This window comes from Perognathus longimembris, chromosome 23 (assembly GCF_023159225.1).
Source record: "Perognathus longimembris pacificus isolate PPM17 chromosome 23, ASM2315922v1, whole genome shotgun sequence".
Lineage (NCBI taxonomy): Eukaryota > Metazoa > Chordata > Mammalia > Rodentia > Heteromyidae > Perognathus > Perognathus longimembris.
Window position 1 is genome coordinate 20,429,580 of NC_063183.1, and position 20,745 is coordinate 20,450,324.

The 20,745-nt window shown below is 43.6% G+C and overlaps 1 protein-coding gene across 1 annotated transcript in view; it reads right to left on the minus strand.

Annotated features, from left to right (window-relative positions):
- The window catches only part of Tln2 (talin 2), a 321,645-nt gene that overhangs the window by 126,730 nt on the left and 174,170 nt on the right, over window positions 1–20,745 (minus strand). The window contains exons 4-9 of the mRNA XM_048332637.1: window positions 10,359–10,530; window positions 9,820–9,917; window positions 7,655–7,784; window positions 5,990–6,142; window positions 3,770–3,912; window positions 1,523–1,650 (exon numbers count right to left, since the gene is read on the minus strand). Coding sequence (XP_048188594.1) covers window positions 1,523–1,650; window positions 3,770–3,912; window positions 5,990–6,142; window positions 7,655–7,784; window positions 9,820–9,917; window positions 10,359–10,494 — 788 coding nt within the window. The 5' untranslated portion in view covers window positions 10,495–10,530. The remainder of the gene's footprint in view (window positions 1–1,522; window positions 1,651–3,769; window positions 3,913–5,989; window positions 6,143–7,654; window positions 7,785–9,819; window positions 9,918–10,358; window positions 10,531–20,745) is intronic.

A 20,745-nucleotide genomic window follows, 5' to 3' on the forward strand; every position in this document is an offset into this window, starting at 1 on the left:
TAGTTGGCCAGATGACTCATTTAGGGGAACAAGGGAATATGTGACAGGAGCTACTCAACGTAATTTCAGACTCAAGGTCATTGCATGCACATCATAGGGCAGATCAGTTAGGAAAGGCTCTTGGGATTAACACAATGGTGTTTTTTTCTTTTTTTTCTCCCTCCTTTCCCTTCTAACATCTCAGTTTAGTACAGACCAAATAGCATGTTGGCCAGACATTGTTTGCCAACAAGAGAAAAGTAAAAGGTTTCTTCTTTCTTAGGAACTAAGTTGGTCCCAGTGAATTTCCACTAAGCTAAAAGTGGGGTCAACAGCCACACAAGCCGTGCTATTATCTTTTCCTCAATATGCTGGGCCCAAGGTATAGAGGACAGGTTCAATGCATCTCACATGGCCACGTCCTGCTAGAAACACTCATGCTCTGCCCCCTTCTCTCCTGTATTCATCTCCCTCCCCCCTCACCCCCCAAACTCTACCGGTTTCATTCTAAGTGACAACATGCCACTGACCACAGTGAGCTTCTGGATGAATTCTTTATTTCTCATCCAAAAGACAAGGTGGACATACCCCCCCCCCTTTTTTTTGTCAGTCCTGGGTCTTGAACTCAGGACCTGGGTACTGTCCCAGAGCTTCTTTTGCTCAGGACTAGCACTCTACCACTTGAGCCACAGCAGCACTTCTGGCTTTTTCTGTTTACATGGTGCTGCGAATCGAAGCCAAGGCTTCATGCATGCTAGGCAAGCACTCTATCACCAAGCTACATTCCCAGGCCTACATTTTTTTTTCTTAAAAAGGGATAGATGTTATCTGGGGAATGTATATGTAGAAATTCCAGATTAGTCTAGATCTAAACAAGGAAGGCTAATGCCAGGCAAGAGTAGCTATATAGTGGCTGGGGCTGCTCTATGGGACAGGACACGGAGAAGACATGAGAATCAGGTTCTGTGGGGCCAGCTGAGTTTTCTCTTGACATCTTAGAATCCAGGATCAGGTAAGAAAAAAAAAACAACCCTATTACTTTACAAAAGACAACCAAAAGGACAAGTGGGCGAAAAGGATGGAGCAAATATGATATGTTCACGCCACATTTTCAAAGCAACCAAGAGCTCAGAAGATTTTAATAAAGATGGTGAGACTGGTATATTTGTGCTCAATTGTCCTAATACAGAAGCCTCACACAATTGGAGGTGAAAGTGGGTGACTTAGAAAGGGCAGATGCTTCCAAGTACAGAGAGGGAGTTCTTCAAGTGCACAGACATCTTCAACAGGCTGGACAACTGCTACAGGACCCACAGAGAGTCTGATGGAAAGGAAGTCACTTGCTGCTGGAACTTAAACCTGATTTCCTTAATGAAGTCACTTTGCTGAATTTCTAGGCCTCCTGTTTTTCTCTACAGTCCACAAATTTGGCCATGTATTCAATGTCAGCTATTCTCCCAATCACCTGAGTACCTTGCTCAAAACAATACAGGTGAGAAGACCAGGAGAGAAGAGACAAAAAACAAAACAGAAAGTTATTTACTCCAAGAATCCAGGCTTGTGTTTATGTTCCACATGAGGTCCAAATTGTATCTGGGCTTGAAATCCACCGAACTCACAGGCTTTCTCGAAGGATACGGGGTGGGAGCCGTTCAGGATGTCATCTCGAGCCTGAAAGACAGCAGGAAGGAAAGGTATCAGGGAAGCACCTTGGAAGAGCTGGGGAATTGCTCCTTGAGAGCTAGAGAGCAAAGACAGGAGCCACCTGTACTCAGAATGATGCACAGCGAAGTCAAGGCCAAAGGAAGACGAGTTCTTCTGTGAAGTAGTTAATACCTATAAAGCGTTACAAGTGTATAGCTTATCCAAAGTAAAGCCTAGCTGGGCACTAATGGCTCATGCTTATAATCCTAGTTTCTCAGGAACTTGAGATCCAGAGGATTGAGTTTTGAAGCCAGCCTGGGCAGAATAGTCCATGTGTGTCTTTCTCCAAAATAACCAGTAAAAATCAGGGCCGGAGGCATGGCTCAAGTGGTAGAGTATCAGCCATGAATGAACAAACAAGCTAAGCAAGTAAAAAAGGTAAAGCTTGCTGATAAACTACGAGGCAGAAGTAATAAAAAAAATAGAGGCAAGAAATCACTGTGGAATGATTAGATTTCATACAGGCTGAGTTAGAAACATAATTTACTTCTTATGAGCCTAAAACACAGAGTTAGCAGAAAAATAACGAAGAACTAAAACCATCCCAGCCATTTACCATGCAAGGCAAAGTCCGAGGCAATTTAAGGAGAGATGGATAGCTGGACATGCACTTCCATACAGACAGGAATGCAATACTAAAGACATTGAAGGGAAGGGCTAGCCTTGCCCAGGGTGGGGTATTCACTGGGTCTAAAGTCCTAGTTCTGATCCTTCTCTGTAGCTCCTTTTTAATCCTCTTAGATTTGGCTGTCTTTCCTCTAGTTATAAGACCCAGATCACCCCATAGATAGACACTCAGCTATTACTCTGGGCCTTAAACTCACTAAGTTCTTCTCAGTGCCCTGATGCTTCCCTTTCTTTCCAATCTTTCTTTCACTAAGTCAGGGGTTGGTGAATAGCAATCTTCTCAGAAGTTCAGGGATATAGGATCTGCATTGCCTCTGCTACTGACCACAAGAACAGCCATAACAGAAAAATGCGCAAACAATTATGAAACATGTACCAACATGTAACACTTAATGAATTGTTTACTTTCAGGTACAGTAGAGGGTATGGCTGTAGTTTGCTACCCCTACAGTGTTTTGGGGGGTTGCTGGTTCTGTAGATTGAACTCAGTGCCTTCCAGTTTTGCTCATCTTCATTGTTCCTTTGGCAATTGGTGTTTTACCATTTGAGCCATACTCCCAGCCTGGCTTTTTGCTGGTTATTTTGGAGATGGAGTCTCCCAGATTTTCCTGTCAGGGCTGGCATGAGATCTTCCAGGTCTCGGCCTCCTAAATAGCTGGGATTGTAGATTTAAGCATGTAGGAGGAGAGGGAAGGGAATAAAGGGAGAAAGTTGACGTGAGAGAAAAAGGAAGAAATATGGGCACTTTCTTAGAACCAGAGGAAGCAGTGGACCTGGGTAGGACACTTTTTTTTCTGCCAACAGCCACTTGGATATTTATGCCATCATTCAAGGCCCTAGATCTGCTGAATTTTGTTTTGGGAAAAAAACAACAACTCCCGAATTCACTAAATTTGGGGCCAGATCAAATTATTTCTCAGGCCTATTGACCATGGACTAGACATTTCCTTCCCCTAATAAGGCAAATCCCTTATCTACAAACTGCGAAATTGCAAGTGAGATGTGTTAAATGACCTGTATGAGTTGAAGCAATTTATTCACAGTGAAGACATAAAAGATTATTGAGAAGATAGTTTTGAGTTAATGGGAATTACTGATTTTTCTGCCTGATTGGCCTTTGTGTTCTAAGATACTGGCTAATAAAGCCCTTGTGCATTTGAAATGGTGAGCCAGTTAACTGAATACAACTGTCTTTCAGTGCCAGATGGAGGAAGACAGTGCCGGCCACCAGCTTCCAGTCTGGGACGCCACAGAAAGGCCCCCTCTGCACAGCCAGCAATGCTTTTCCAACGGATCCCACCCTTCCTGCCACCATCACCACCGAAATGTATGGGGAACCCCTGAGCTGCATCCCTCAATGGGATGCTGTTAAACGTCATGAGAGCCAGAGCTGGGCTCTCTGCTGCCCACCAGAAGCTTCCCGAAGTTCAACCTATTGTCTGAATAGTAAATACCCTACCTGGACATAAAGCAAGTTCAACTGCACGGGGTCTCTGGAGTCCACATTCTGGTCAGAGTAGAAAAACTTGCGTCTCAGCAGCAACGTTTCATTTTCATCCACTCCTTGTTCTCTGAAGGTTCGGCTGTGATCCAGCCAATTCACTGCAGCACAAGGCATGCAAGGGAGAACCGTGTTTATTTCCCCCTCTTCCCTGAAAGGGATTCAGCAAGGGATTCAGGACACAGATGAAGATGTCAACAAAACAAATGTTAGTGAGCATTACTTCTTACATTAGAACTGAGCTTGATAATTTGCAAGAAAATTCCACAGCTGTCATATAACTGACCAGAAGGGAACAGAGGGAGAAAAATCCCCAGCCATCCCTAACGTTACTTAAAAGCACTGTAAACAATGTATAACATGGGCTCTCCCTGGGATGAGTGGGACAAGGAAATTAGTGTTTTGTGCTAAGAAACCTCATTAGAATTTCCTTTTAAACCATGAGTAAATACTTTAGTCTCATTAAGTGAAGTATTTTAAGGACACTGAGTGCTGCTGGTCCCAAGGAGGAAAGAGCAAGGGGTCTGAGCAGAGAAAGAACACCAAGAAACACAGGTGGCATGCCCTACCCTCCACAAGCCAGCTTGAATCTCAGTTGTCCTAAAAATCTTGTTCTCACACCCAGGGGCACAGCAATGGGTCATTCTCTCCTCTCCTCTCTTCCTCTCTCTTCCTCTTTCTCTCTCTCTCTCTCTCTCTCTCTCTCTCTCTCTCTCTCTCTCTCTCTCTCACACACACACACACACACACACTTTCCCCAGCTCATTCTCCTCCATGACTCTCTGGAATTAACACCTATGTGTGGGATCTCATGTCCCACAGCACCTGCTACAGTACTGTGAACACGCTCAGGAATGCTTTGGATTTTTGTCTATTAGTAGGCTCTTGGAAAGAAGTATGTAACTGGATCTGTAATGAGGCAGAGAAGGAACCAGAGGAAATGACAGCTCTACCAGAAGATCAATAAACATCGTGATGATGATGAAGTCATCTCAGTTCCTTGGTCAGAAGTTGGGGGGTGGGATGGGGAGGAAGGGATGGCCTATGTGAGCGGGGTAATGAGTTAAGAGCCTTTTGGTAGAGGGGTGGGCAACAAGGTTCACACAACTTGGGCTTTGTGTGAATGCTGCAATAAGAGGGTAAAAGCTGTTTCTCCATCTAATAACTGTGTTGGCTGTGAAAAGACAACTTTCTTATGATGTAATTATGTCACGATTGTTAACCACTAAGCAAATAATGGACCTTAGGCAGTGGTAGGTAATGGCCGTTGATGGCTATTAACATCTACCCAAAAAAAAGATAGCAACAACAACAAAAAAAGACAACCAGAAAGAACTTCCTTACTGAATGAGGAGTCTTTATTCACACACACACACTCTCTCTCTCTCACACACACACACACACACACACACACACACACACACACACCCCCACACACCTCTACCTATAAAAGGAATTAAAAGGAACAGAGGGACATTTAACAGGACACTAGTTAGTGTGCTGCCCAAATCCACAATATAGGAAATGACACACAACTCATCAGAAGGTTTGCCTCACCTCCCTCCCTCCATCCTGCCCTCCTTTTCTCCATTCTTCTCTTCCTTGCCTCACTTTGGCTTACTTCCTGTCCTTTTTTTCTCCACGGTTCTCTCTCTCCCACCCTTAGTGGAACTCTGCACATGTAAGCCAATCACTCTACCATAGCCACAACCCCGACCCTTAACCATCTGGTTTCTTCACACACAAATTGCAAGAAAAAAAAAAAGCCAGAAACAAAACAAGACATGGAGACGGCTGCCACTTAGTTAAAATAGTTAAGTAGCATGACACCCGATCTTATTTGGATTGCAATTTGACCTATTAAAATGGTTTAGAAAATTATCTAGAAATATAGAAAATGTGGATACAACTTACCTATTTGCGATTAAAGGATTTAAAAGAACTAAGATGTGAAACGCTAGTGGTCATTAAAAAAAATTCTTTAGAAGTCTTTAATCTCTTAGTGACACAAACCAAACGTATGATTAAAAAAAAACACAAGCAAAATAAAAGGAAACAAACAGACCCAACGAAACCTAGGGCAGTGGTAAGCCGGTGGCAGAGTGGGGGAGGGGGAGGGGCAGCGCAAGGCCCAGCTATGCCTGGCAGGACCACCTTCCTTCCCCTCAAGACACTCACAGTCATCATCGGTGTGCAGCTTGGCCTTCAACTTCTCCATCTTCCTCTCATCTCGTAACAACGTCCTGTCCTTTTTGAGTGTACCTGTCCCTTCCTCCTTCTTTTCTTCAACGGTTTCCTGGATTAAAGAGTATTCTTCATAATTCGTTATTCCTGACAATAGAAAATAGGTTATCATTTAAAACGAGTACATGACTGTCAAGTCCTTCCACTGTGGACCCAGGACATGGGAAGGCTGGGCGGGGGGAGGGGAGGGGTGTGCCTTATAACCTTGGCTCAAATGAAAGATATCAGATACTTATATCCTATTCACCTGTGATTCCTGGCATCAAATCCAGGGCCTGTACATGTGAAGCAAGTGTTTTTACCACTGAGCTATACATTAGCTTCTCCATTAATTTTTTTTTCTTTTGGGGGTGCTAATACTTGGGCTTGAACTCAGGTCTTGGCACTGTCCCTTAGCTTTGTCACTCAAGGCTGGAGTCACATCTCCACTTTTGGCTTTTTGGTGGTCAATTGGAGTTAAGAGTCTTATGGACTTTCCTGCCTGGGCTGGCTTGGAACTGCCATCTCAGATCTTAGCCTCGGGAGTAGCTAGGATTACAGGTGTGAACCACTGGCTCCCAGCTTCCATTAATTTTTGTTTTGATGTTTTTTTTTTTTTTTTGCCAGTCCTGGGCCTTGGACTCAGGGCCTGAGCACTGTCCCTGACTTCTTTTTGCTCAAGGCTAGCACTCTGCCACTTGAGCCACAGCGCCACTTCTGGCCGTTTTCTATATATGTGGTGCTGGGGAATCGAACCCAGGGCTTCATGTGTAGGAGGCAAGCACTCTTGCCACTAGGCCATATTCCCAGCCCAGCTTCCATTAATTTTTGAGAAACAAGAAGGCAGTAGATGCCAGGCAAGGGAGGTGAATGATGTCAGAGGAAATGACCTCCCTTTCTAGGAGAGACAACTAGGCTAGGCAAAGCTGTGTTTTCCAAATATTTGAAGGGTTTCACGTGGAAGGAGGCAGAGACTTCAATCTTCAATTGAAGATACCAGAAAAAAATCTAATTGGCAATCACAAACGCTGTCACCACAGGCACTCAACGGGATATACAGGTGTTGGCTAGTCAATGTTGGGGATAACAGGGGCAAGGATGTGGACTCATATAATTTAAAAAAAAATTACTTGTAATCGTTCTTGTTTTTTGAAAGGAAAAGGAAAACATTTACCTATGATTTACTGAGAAGTGCCAGTGTTTACACAACCAGTCCACTCACCACCAGTGAATGGCTTAGAAAGTCAGGAAAATGGACATACTCTTAAGGTGGGGCAGAACTCAGTGTGCCAGGACGAAATCAAAACTTCCCAGACACACAGGTAGCTTATGCCTATAATCCCAGCTACTTAGGAGGCTAGGGGCTGAGGACTGAGGTACCAAACCAACCCGGTCAGACAAATCAGAGAGACTCTCACCTCTAACTAACCAGTGAAAAAGCTGGAAGTGGGGCGTGACAGCAGCAGCCTTGAGCACAAAAGCCAAGTGAGAGTGTGAGGTCCTAAGTTCAAGCTCTAATACTGACATAGAAACAAAACAGAAAAGTTTCCCGGATACCACCTGGGGATGTATGGACTAGGAAAACAAAACAGGTAGAGCTAGGGTCCTGGGAACACTCACCTATCCTGCTACAGATAGTGACCAGGAGCTCCCCCACCGTCTTGGAGTCATCCACCATCACTGTCTTCACAGACCCATCCAGCATCCGGATTTTCTGAGGCCTCTGTTTCTTCTTGTATTCCAAAATATCCTACAACACAAGTCACACACACACACACACACACACACACACACAAGTTTCACAATGAGTGGGAAGCTGACAACAAATTCAGACACTTGTCTTCAAGGAAACGACACTGATTTTCTCATTATTCCAAAACTTCTTTTCCCAAGTTTTCATGGAGGTGTTGCTGGGGCTGACATAAAACTTTGCGTATTATTATAACAATTGCTTTTAGAAAGATATCTCAAAAATCTGGTAGTAAAATTTACTCTGAGAGGGAACACTTAAGAGTTTACAATGACTAAAAACTATCCTCTGCGAAGTTAAAATGCCAATCTGTCCTCCTGAAAGCCCAGGGTTGAAATGTACTAATAAGAGAAGAGAACATCTTGGTGCCTCAAATGTGCCTCTCAAGCCATCTTTTTTTGGGGGGGATGTGTGCTGGTAATAGGGCTTGGACTCAGGCCTTGTGTTCTTAAGGCTGATCCTTTACCATTTGAGCCATAGCTCTACTTCCAGCTTTTCACTGGTTAATTGGAGATAAGAGTCTCATAGACTTAACTGCCTGCGCTGGTTTTGAACCTTGATCATCAGATCTCAGCCTAAGATTATAGGTAAGAACCACCTGGCTCTAGCCATCTTTTATGCCATCATAAGCAAATTTTATTACCAATACATCTATAAAATGAAAATTTGTTAAAAATTTTAATTATAAAATATTTACTAAAATACATTTACTATCCATATAATGAGAGACAAAGAAACATTCCCCTCCTTTTTTTTTTTTTTTTTTTTTTTGGCCTATACTGGTACTTGAACTCAGGGCCTACCCACTGTCTCTGAGCTTCTTTTGCTCAAGGCTAATGTGCTACCATTTGAACCACAGTGCCCCATACGTCTTTCTTTTGTTAATTTATTGGAGGTAAGAGTCTCATGAACTTTCCTGCCCTGGCTAGCTCCAAACCACGATCCTTAGATCTCAACCTACTGAGAAGCTAAGATTATAGGCATGAGCCACCAGTACCTGGCTTCCCCTAATTCTTTATAGTATTGACAATTAGTTGGAATAGCTTTCATAGTAAAGGTTAAGACCGAATGGATCATAAGTTTGGGAGCTATGAAAAAATATCAGATCATGCTAGGTACTGGTGGCTCACGCCTGTAATCCTAGCTACTCAAGAGGCTAAGATCTGAGGATTGCAGTTTGAAGCCAGCCAAGGCAGGAAAGTCTGTAAGACTCTTCATTTCCACTAAACTACTCAGAAAAAGCTGGAAGTGGTGCTGTGGTTCAGGTGGGAGAGCACTAGCCTTAAGCTAAAAGAAGCTCAGGGACAGTGCCCAGGCCCCGATTTCAATCATGCCCCAGGACTGGCACACACACACACACACACACACACACACACACACACACACACACACACACACACACAAATCAGATCATATTTTTAAACTATATTCATGGAGGAGAAATGAATAAAAACAGATTAAATATTTCACTTTTCCTTCATGGAATACTGGCCACTCTGATAAGTCCATTCCATGTCATGTATAAAAAGCCCAGTATCTTGGAGGTCAAGTGGAAGAGAAAGTTGAACAGTTCTTAACTCATTACCTGGCCTCACTTAACATTCAATGACTGTTTTGTGGATGTTACTATGAATGGTAGTTATTCAACTCACATCTCCAATTTAAAGTTTCTACATTACATATGAAATGCTGATGCTATCAGGCCGCAGTCGCCTTTAGAATTCTACTTCACTTAAGAGTTAACACTTTCTGCCACCAGCCCCAGGGACACAGCCTACCTATCTATCTACCTACTCACAGGAGGATGTCATTATCTTACTTAACCTTATACCTGCCAACTCCCATTTGGAGAATTTGGATGCTCACATCTTTTCTCCTCCTGGAGAGCTTCACCAAGTCCATCATACAGAAACGATGACTAAGTTGCCCCCCACCCCCCATCCCCTGCAGGAAAAAAACAGAACTGGCAATGGCCTTGAGGCAAGGCCCAGGGACAAGGCAGTGAAAAAGTATATAATGAAGACCAAATTCCTACCCCATTCCGTAACATGTAATAATCCAGTGTTCTGCCTGCTTCCAGCCAGATTCCTTTCCGGGGATCTTCATCAGAGAGGAACAGCCCATAATCAGAAGCTGGAAGATCAATGGAGAAAAAAGTGACAAAAGTATGACAAGTCCCAGGTCCACTTGAGCATGCTGACTTAGTGAGGACACAGTGTTTTCCTTCATGGGACAGTCTTCCTAACCACAAAAATAGCAGCCAACACACAAAAGCAGGGCAGGAAGAAGAGCTGAGCTACAGGAGCAACACCTACAAATGAGATTGTGTGTCTGAGGTTTACAGAATCAGCAGAAACCAAGCAGGGCAGATTGCTTTCTAACTAAATCTGCTGTGGTTCTCTAGACTTTCTAATCTAAGCATCCATGGGTATTTGTGGAGAAACCAAGGCAGGGACCATCCAAGTATTTTATATCATACATGATACCATACCAGAAGACTGGTATGCTGGGCATAGGGGTATGTGCCTATAATCCCAGCACATTTTCAGCAGCCAGAGGATAGCCATGACCTACCTTGCCCAGTTTGTGCCTCAGGTACTCGCTCTCGAATGACTCGACAGGCATCATACACAGCCGTAGATGGTTCAAACTGCATAGTCTTCACCACATTGCAGTGGCGGACGCAAATCTTCAAGGAGAGGGCCACCATTTTCCTAGATGGCCTGAGGGTTCTCACTCAGAATATCTAGAAAACACAAAGAGATAAATCGTGATGCTTGCAGTCATGATTTGTCTTGAGGGAAAAATGCTGGATTCGAAAACCAACTTTGAAAATCGTATCCATCCTTCAGGTTGCCTGCTGTAAAGTCCTAGTGACTGTTGCTTTTATCCTAGTGAGTTTTGTCTGTGCGAACATGTATTTTGTATTTGCAATATGTGAAGAGATATCCTCCACAAACAAACAACAATATTCATGAAGCATAAGCCCTGATCGAATACATTTCCTATAGAGCCTGTAGTCTCTACAATGACAGGATGGCTTGACAGGGTAGAACGTTTCCAAATATTTGGTAAGCTCCTCCCTGCAGTGCCATCGGCTTTTAAAGTCATTCAGAGAGCTTCTCTACACTGCTTTTCACAAGAAAATTTTAACTCTAGAGTGAAATGGGCAATTCTGCAGCTCACTCTTTGGGTTTGTTGTCTCCTGGGGCTGAATCTAAATCTCAGTATCACCAAAGACACAAAGACAGACAGACACACACTCTGCCACTTCTGAGCATGGCTAACAAGTCAGTGGAGATAAGTATGGAATGCATTGTTGTCGTGGATACTGTTTGTGGGATATAGTAGAGTGGACAGGCTGGTCAATTCCTTCTGTTCCCTAGAGACCTTGTGTCTATATGTCTATAAACTATCTATAAAAGTATCTATATGAGACTGGGAATGTGGCTTAGGGGTAGGGTGCTTGCTTACCATGCATGAAGGCCTGGGTTTGATTCCTCATTACCACAGAAACAGAAAAAGCCAGAAGTGGCACTGTAGCTCAAGTGATAGAGTGCTAGCCTTGAGCAAAAAGAAGCCAGGGACAGTGCTCAGGCCCCCAGGACTGGCAAAAAAAAAAAAAATAGTATCTATGTATAACTATGATGGCCACCCCTTTCCCCTGAAAATGGGGCCTTTTGAAGGGGAAAGAGTAATTCCTCTGTAGCCATGCAAATCCATTCCCCTCTGAAAGGGAAGACAGAACCATGACATGGGCCTAAGAGCCAAAGGCAGCAGTAGGATGAATGCCAGAGCTCAGGTGGAGGAAGAAGATATAGGAGGGGACAAGGAACAAGGCCAAACAGAGATCAGGGTGGGGAGAAGCAAGGGGCCAGCCAGACACTGGGGCATAGGATGTATGAGGACCACAGTAGAGAAGCTCAGAGTTGGGAAGTAGCTAGCCAGGAGAGCAGCAGAGAAGGTGAAGCATGATGGGAAACTCTGTCCAAGTCAACTGTACAGATACAGGTACAGGCTGAGTTTCTCTGGGATGTGTTCCAGAGATACAACTTAGCCAGGAGGGACCAGAAAGGCTACTGAACATGTTAGGAAGAGCAAGAGATAAACCTTGTGAAAGGAGTTTTGGAAAAAGCACTCTAAATCAGAAAAAGGAGCAGCAGCAAAGGGAGCAGAAAAGAGAGGTAGAACCAGAAGAAAGTGCCTGCGCAGAAGGGAGAGGACCACCTGCCCCCACCCCCCACCCCATGCTACCTGCTGGTGGATGGTCAGGCAGGATGAGAGGTGATCTGATAATTGGCTCTAGCCACTTGAAGAAAAGGGGTTTAGTGGAGGGTGAGGCCTGGTGGGTTCAGGGTAGAGATGGAGAAGACAGGCAGGCTTAACAGGTATACTCTTTGCTGAGCAGGCCTGCTGGGAATAGGTGGGAGCTTTGGTTTTATGTGCTTAGGCGCTGTATCCCAAAGTGTGTCAGATACTGCAGTTAATTCCATCAAGATGTTAGTGAGCCTGGTGCCAGTGGCTTGCACCTATAATCTTAGCTATTTAGGAGGCTAAGACTGGAAGGATCATGGTTTGAGGCTAGCCTGAACAGAAAAAATTCCTGAGACTCATTCTCAATGAAGAGCCGGGCATGGTGGTACACATCTGTTATCCTAGCTAGTATCCAGGACAGGCTGGTTGTGCCCAGGCAGGCGCTAGGCAGGAAGTGAGACCCGATTGTAAAAAGCACCCAGCATAAAACAGATCTAGAGGTGTGGCTCGGCAGTAGAAGCATCTGCCTAGCAAGAGTGAGGCCCTGCATTCAAATTTTTTTTCTTTCTGTACTGACAAAAAAAAAAAGTCATTTACATAGATAAGGTTCAATTTCTTATGGCCTTAAGACAGTCTGGTAGCAGTTTAGTGCCCTTTCTCATCACAGACAATCTCCATTCTGGTCCTGACCCACATTGTTGCCCCTGGGTCTGTTGGAGAGGAAAGGAGTGGGCAAATACAGTTCATGCAAAAGGCACTGGAGTGGGAGTCTGTGGACCAGGCTCCATTTCAAGTTGGCAATGCTTTGGAACTTTAGAGAGAGAGCAGAAAGCCACCCTCCCCACTTCCCACTCCCCCCCCCCCCCCCACACACACACGCAAAAGGAATTTCCTGGCAGATACTCCATGCTTGGCTAGTTGTTTCCATTGTCTTCCTATGACTGTTCCTTCTAACTTTTCACAGAATAGAAGTGATACTCCCAGTTCAAGGTAAATAATCAACAAAACAAAGTACAAGAGCTTTTTTTTTTTTTTTTTTTTTTTACAATGCCTTAAACAAGTTCTGCAAAATAGCATCCATAGCAATAGGTGAGTACACATTATAAAATTAAGGGGGAAAAATCCCACAACAAACCAAAACCAGTCATTCTGCAAAAACACTGTACACTAGTCCAAGAGTAGCAACCTTTTCTTACCCCTGGCTCCTGTGCTACTGTGATGCATTTTTCAAGCACAAAACATTCCCAGGAAGACTCAAACATATGCTTCATGCACATAAAGTGCTTGATAAACCATAACTCATCTATAAAGATGAGGAGTTTTCCTTATCATCACACAAGGAGATTGGTCACCCGGCGATGACGATGAAATCACTATCCCACAAAACCTGCAGCCCTGAGCTGCTTCTAGCACCGCGCACAATGAAATGGCATTCTGGCAAAATGGACATGTGTTGGCATTAAGTACCCTGCTTTGCCCTGTGGTAAAAACAGAAGGATTAAAGCGTATGCCACCTAGAAATGTCAGCTGAAGATATGTACGCGTTTACAATACTTGTGAGGCATCTCACTTTACATCCTGAGCTCAGACAACGGCCTTGATAACAGTGCATGCTTCTCCACTGTGCTGTTTCCTGGGCAGCACCGACTGTGAGTAATTCCCGACTTCACCTCTGCATCCCAACCCCATGGTGAATTCCTGCATCCCCAGGCTTTTAATGATGCAAACTTGGCATCTAGGAGAAGGAGATCAGATTTCCTTTTCTGCTTGGCTGCAAGAAAGTCCAGAGCCAAATTGGTATACAACTTCTCACTGTGTTGTTATAGTCTAAATTCTGCTTCCACTTTATGAACCTATCCTGATTTGTTCTGTTTTCTGAAACTCCACTTTGAATGGATGCTTTTACAGTGGATTGTAACTCTCCTCTCCCTGTTTCTTTTCCTTTCTTTATTAAAAAAAAGACCCAAGAACTAAATTAATTAAATTTTCCTTTCATCATCTCCCGCTGCCTATTTTTGCCCTTGTTGCATGTGTAAAAGTCACTTGGACTGGCATTTCTGAGTATCTGTCTACTGGGGAAATGAGCCCATGGGACCAGTGGTGACATCTAGGCATTCTCCTTTGAAAATAAACATCAGTCAGTCCCAGGGAGCTCTAAATGTCTCAGGAGGCTACTCAGGTACATCATCATCCATGGAAGGACAAACAAGCCCAGCTCTGGCCAAGAAGTTACCAAACAAATTCCCATCACTGGTCAAGGTGAGCAGCCACCCCTTGGATCTCTACCTGACAAGGTGCTTCAACCCCAGCTCTGCCTTACCAGCCTTACCACCCTGAGCTGCTTATTTAGCTCCTTCCTGTCTCAGACTCCTCCCCTGAGTTCACTATGCCAAGGGCACATAGAAAGTGCTACATAAAGGTTAGTTGTTCTTAGTCATGGGTGTTTGAGAATCTCTAGAAGTAGCACATTGGAGTCAGCTGTCATGAAACGCAAATTATTGCATGCCTTATTTTTTCACCTCTAATGTACTGGAGACAATCACAGGCATTAGACAGCAAAGACAGATGAGATTGCCATTCACCTGGATGTTCATCTTCATGCCATGATGTACACCATGCTTTTGCTAGACATTGGTTATCTGAAGGGTGAAGCTGAGTGTGTGTGTGTGTGTGTGTGTGTGTGTGTGTGTGTATGTGTGTGTATGAGAGAGAGAGAGAAAGAGAGAGAAACATCTAAGGGTTGTCTTGGAGATCACTCAGATTCCCCCTCCTCCAACTTCAGAGCTCATGATAGGGGGTGGGGGGGCTAGGGGCAGGGCTGGCATCACAACTAGCTCCTTACCCAGTGGTTTAGCAATCTATGCCCAGATACAATCTATGGGAGGCATTCTGGGGGCTTTGTCTAATTTTCATAGAATAGAGGGACTGTGTAGACCTGCCTTAATGGAACCTTGAGCCACCACTCTAACCCACTGGAAGGCCCTGGCATGCAATTATGGATGACTCAACTTGCTCTCTTCTTTATGTTGTTCCCTGGAGGTGATACTCAGCCCCACTGATGACCATATGTATCACATAACCAAATGTCAACATAACACATGGGCTTTACAGACACAACCTTCATCAGTGTTCACATCACAGGTTCTAGTGCGCAATGGCATTCTTGCAAAGCATTGTGGAGGAAAGGGTTTTCCTTTCTCTTCAGTTTTTTTTTTTTTTTTGGCCAGTCCTGGGCCTTGGACTCAGGGCCTGAGCACTGTCCCTGGCTTCTTCCCGCTCAAGGCTAGCACTCTGCCACTTGAGCCACAGCGCCGCTTCTGGCCGTTTTCTGTATATGTGGTGCTGGGGAATCGAACCTAGGGCCTCGTGTATCCGAGGCAGGCATTCTTGCCACTAGGCTATATCCCCAGCCCCTCTCTTCAGTTTTACCTGCTCCTCTGTAAGGGAAGAAGAGAGGTAGCTCCTCTGGTAGGGAGAAACCCGGGATTTACTGGATTTACTAGGTCACAGGTACCCAGAGGTGCTGTCAATAGCACAGTATTGTTATCTGTCTTGCCCTCCAGGGCCCTTGGGGCTCAGCTGCCTGGGGATTACTCTAAATAGACTCCAGATACTGAGTCTGATGCCCATAATGGGAAGCTAGGACAAGTTAACCCTACCTTGAGAGCCAGCTACTTTTTAATCCACATAGAAGCCAGGTGGGAAGAGAACAGTGGGCCCGAAGTTATCTCCTTTCAAGGAACCACATTTCCTGTGTGATTTAACTGAGTCAATTTGTCTCCTCAATGGACCGACCCTCTCATCTCTTCCCACCTGGTGAGATCCCTGTGGTGAAGGCTCTCTGCTGTGTGGAAAGCCTCTCCTAGTCCCCAGAGCTGTAGCTTGCAAGGGTTCTAAGCTATAAGATCAGAGAAAACAGGTGACATCCACTTGGAAAAGGGCCAGGACCACTGGGCTCTCCTTTGCACCCAGAATGGGGAGACCAGACATAAGGGAACACACTCACACAAGAATCTTTCATTTAGATTTCTCTCAAAGAGGCAAGAGAGCCCAAGAGGACTGCTTAACTTTGAGTACTACGCTAAAAGTAGCTGTCTCAAAAAGTTCAACTGTCTAAAGACTGTGGGAGAAATGTGTAACCAGCCCACCAAGTATGAATGTAGCAATGGGCTAGGGAAGTCAATGAAAATTCCCAACTGAGTGGTCGGCCCTAAGTCATCCAGAGGGTATCTGTATGTATTCATCTCTGTATATTCCCAAATAATCAGCAATGACACTATCACTCACTTATTTCCAGTCTCTGAATCTTAAGGTCCCAGGACAATACTCAGCACTCAGTAGAGGCTCAGGAAATATTTGTAGATTTAATATGTGACACATGGGAAGATTTAGCTAGTTGTTTTTTTGTTTGTTTCTTGTAAATCATTAGGGATCAGGACTAAAGGATGAGCAGAGGTTTATTGTCTACTGGACCAAACTATGTTATGTCATCAATAATCAGTTCCAAAGACCACAGAAGCTCAACCACATGCCTCACAAGATGAAGTTCTTTATCTCAGCAAATGAGAAACACACACACACACACACACACACACACACACACACACACACACACGAATCAAACCCATATCAGTAAGAAATCACTGGGATCTCTCTGAGGGAAAGGACCATGTGTTAGTCATGATAAACTATCTGCCATGGAGAAGGGCTTAATAAATATTTATTAAATACATAAGTGGAAAGGCAAACCTGTATTTTCATCTCTACTAAGAGAACCAAAGAGAGGGGCTACAGTATGGAATACAGAACTATGAGAAAAGGCTTCGGTAGTTTACTATTTTCAGAACCTCTGACCTTGACATCAAAGGCCTTTCTCAAGGTCACAATGAGCAGAGGGTTACGAACATGGGTGTGTGGTAGACCACTCCAAGCATCCTTCCAACATGCCCTCTTGCTGCCAGGCAGTTGCTGGCATTGGCATCCTATAATATAGTGTACTACAATTTTGTATAGCAAACAAGATGTGTTCCCAGTCATACATGGCTATAACATATTTCCCCCATCACTATCTAGAATGGACAGTCTCAGAATCATTCTGGCAAGTTAGATGAGAGTGTCCCTTTATGAAAGATGATGCCTAAATATGAGCACATTCTGCAGAAGGAAGGGCTCGTCTCCTATTAAAGAATGCAGAACACTAGCACAGCTGGGAAGAAGCAGTGGCTGGAAGATCAGCAGAAAGGAAGTGGAGCAGATGCTTCTGTGTCCAGAGCTTTATAATTCTGTTTAGAGCTGATTCCTAATGCGCACAGCATTTGGACCACGTTCAAAGTGTTTAGTCCAAGGGATCAAGGCCTCCATCTGCCCACTTTCCAAGTCCATGTAAGAACACTCCACACCCATGATGCCTGTGTGTGTTCAGTCCCTGAAAAACGAGCTGCCTAGTTATCACAACCTGTGTGTCTGAAATGTGTCACACTCTGGCCTCACTCCTGTGTGTGACGCACCCTTCCGGCTCAGCATCGGCTTTCTTCCTATCAACTGATTTCGCCAGCATACTGCCAGCAAGGCTCTGTGTCTTCCCCAGGCTCTAAGGACAATCAGCTGTCATCACTATTCCAGCAGTGGCCCTCCTGGGCCGAGTCACCAGGGAAATAAGTGGGCAATGCCATCACTGGATGATTCCTTGCCACCGAATGGGGCTCCATGGGACTTGCACATAGGCATGGTTGCTGGATGTGCTTAACAGGGTAGAAAGTATGAGGGTTGTTTTTTTTTTTTCTTTCCATCTCCCTTTTGCAGATAGAAATCAGAGGATCTGGAAAGATAAATGAATTCTCAGCCTGTGTGTGGAGTATACTGTCATCTTCTGTCAGACTACAGACAGCTCTTCGGCAATCTCGCTGTTCACCTGGGGTGGCCCAGACAGCTGAATAAATAAATCCTCCAGGCACCCCAGCTCTCTTGGAATCTACCTGATGGTCCATCTATCTCTTCCTCGTTATACATTACATAAGAAGGTGGCTCTAACTTGAACTTTGGGTTTGAATTATCTTCTACCTTAATACATGCAAATGGTTGAAACAGATTATTTATATCCCCATATGTAATCTTGGCCCTTCTGAGCCTGGATTGCTTCGCTAAGTATGATGTTTTCCAGCCTTTTTTATTTCTCTGCAAACAACATAATTGCATTCTTCTTTATGGCTGAATAATATACCATTTTTTAACTCACATATGCATATACCATATTTTTTCTTTACCCACTTATCAGCTGAAGGCCAGCTGGGCTGCTTCCGTTTGGCTACTGTGAATAGTGCAGGAATGAACATGAGCATGCAGATGCTTCTATTGTATCCTGACTTACATTCCTTTGGATAAGTACCAGCTCTTATCTCAGATTCAGAAGTCATTAGGTACAGATCTCTACACAGAATATGTAACTTCTTGCTATAGTGGTTTTTCTTTTCTAACAACCCATAGCAAATTTCATACAAGTGAGTATGTGCTTGGTACTGATTCTAAACCCTTTTTACAGGTCAAGAGTACAGAATGTTCACCCTAAGCCTATGCTAAAGAGTTGAGATCTTACCCAAGTAGAACCAAACCCACACCAAACCTAGAATCAGACATAACCAAAACCAAGTGGTTCTATAACCTGATAAAAGGTCAGAGTAATATGTGTTCTTTATAACTGGAGAAAACTTGGAGAAACACAGTGCTTGTGTTAAGAGAGCAGCAAAATGGGAGAAATATTTATTATTGATGTTTTATTAATAATTGAACTTGGACTCGCTGCACTACTCCATGGCAAACACTGAATTAAGCACTTTGCTTAATGAGTCTGTGAGCAAGATCCTGAATAGAAGCTATGACTTGTAAGTAAGAGGCCACACCGGCGGGAAGGAAGGCTTACAACCATGTCTGTCTGAATCCAGACTTCCTTGTCTGGCTCCACTCCACCCACAGATAAGCCCCGCTGACAGCTGACGTATCTCTTTGTGTATCTGACATGTTTTTATATGTTAGAGATGATGCCCTCCATATAATTCTGTATCCTGGGCTTCCCCACTCTACTTCCATAGTAGATATTTCCCACAGTGCTGCAAACTTGGTGGAAATACTGTTAACAGATAAAGAGGCCACCAAGACAAGGTTCCACAATTTACCTAGTTGTATTTGGGGTTTTGCATATAGCTGTATCAGTTGTTCCCAAATTTTTGCTACTAAAAATTAAGGTCACAGTAAAGGTTTTGTTATTTGAAATATCTTGAATTATATATCTATATATCTACATCTATATCTATCTATATGCCAGTTCCAGGGCTATCTTACTAGGCTTTCTTGCTCACTGCTGGTGTTCATAGCATAGGCTTCTATACTCTCTACATTTTTTTCCCCTAATTACCTACAGGGTAAATAAATAGAGAAACCCTGCAGCTTTATCTATTTTTATGCCAGTACCAGTGCTTGACCCCAGGGCTTTACACAGTTGCTCTACTATCTTGCTCATGATTGACGCTCTACCATTTGAGCCATGCCTACAGCCCTGACTTAATGGTGGTTATTTGGAGATGGGTTCTCACAGACTACTCATCAGGCTGGCCTTAAAGTGTGACCCTCCAGATCTCACTCTCTTGAATAGCTGGGATTACAGGTGTGAGCCACTGGCACTAGGCCTTATTTCAGATTGTCTTAATCAAAAAAGAATTTTTAAATCAATATTTTTTATGGAACAGCCCAGAAGACATCAAGACAATAAAAGATAATGGAATCTGAATGTTTATATATCAGCAGTTGGATTTACAGGTTGGCTAAACGAATATGTATTAACCTCTGGGAAGGCCAATAATCAATCTAGGTTTTACAGTTCAATCTACCTTTTAGAACAAACTTGGCACTCAGGGCTCAGGTTGCAAGGAACAGATCAAGAGACACAATGACAAAAGAATGATTAGGAGGGGAAAAAATCTGGAATGAGCAATAAACCAGATTTACAGACAAGAAGCTGAGAAAAGATAAATGCTTAACATAAATTCTAAACTATACTGCAAGGAATGAAAATGACAGAAGGGTTGGACCAGACTTTACTATTAAAAAAAAACAACAACATCATGGACATGCCTGGTAAATGTCATTACTCTGCTATCTTTAAACCCAAATTTCTAGAAATATACCCACTAAAGCAAACCAGAATGATAAAAAGGACCACAACTAAATTGAAGGGATCTGAATGAATATCATTTATCTTGTACTTAATAAAATAATGCCAGATCAAAAGTCTTTTAACATTTATCAGTGAGTTATGGACAGGATTTACATTCCAAATAACAAAACAAATCATGTTTAAGTCTGCATGCACACACTTTACTTTATTAAAAAAGAAACGCACTAGGAAGAAGAAAATGTCCCAGAAGAGATAACCTGAAATGAAGAACGCCCAACAGCACAGTGAGGCCAGCAGTGCAGAGCACAGTAAAGATTCTGTCACATTTACTATATATCTCTACAACCTGGGGTTATTCTTGCACAACAGTATCAAGCACAGATATAAAACTGGAGATAAACTTAGAAAGACAGTGGAAGAAATACAAAGATCAATCAACAGACAAAAACACAAAAGGATCCCAGCCTCATTAACAGCAATTGTGTTAGGATCTTCTGTCATCTGTCATCACTAACCTGTAAAGAAACTGATTTCTATCCT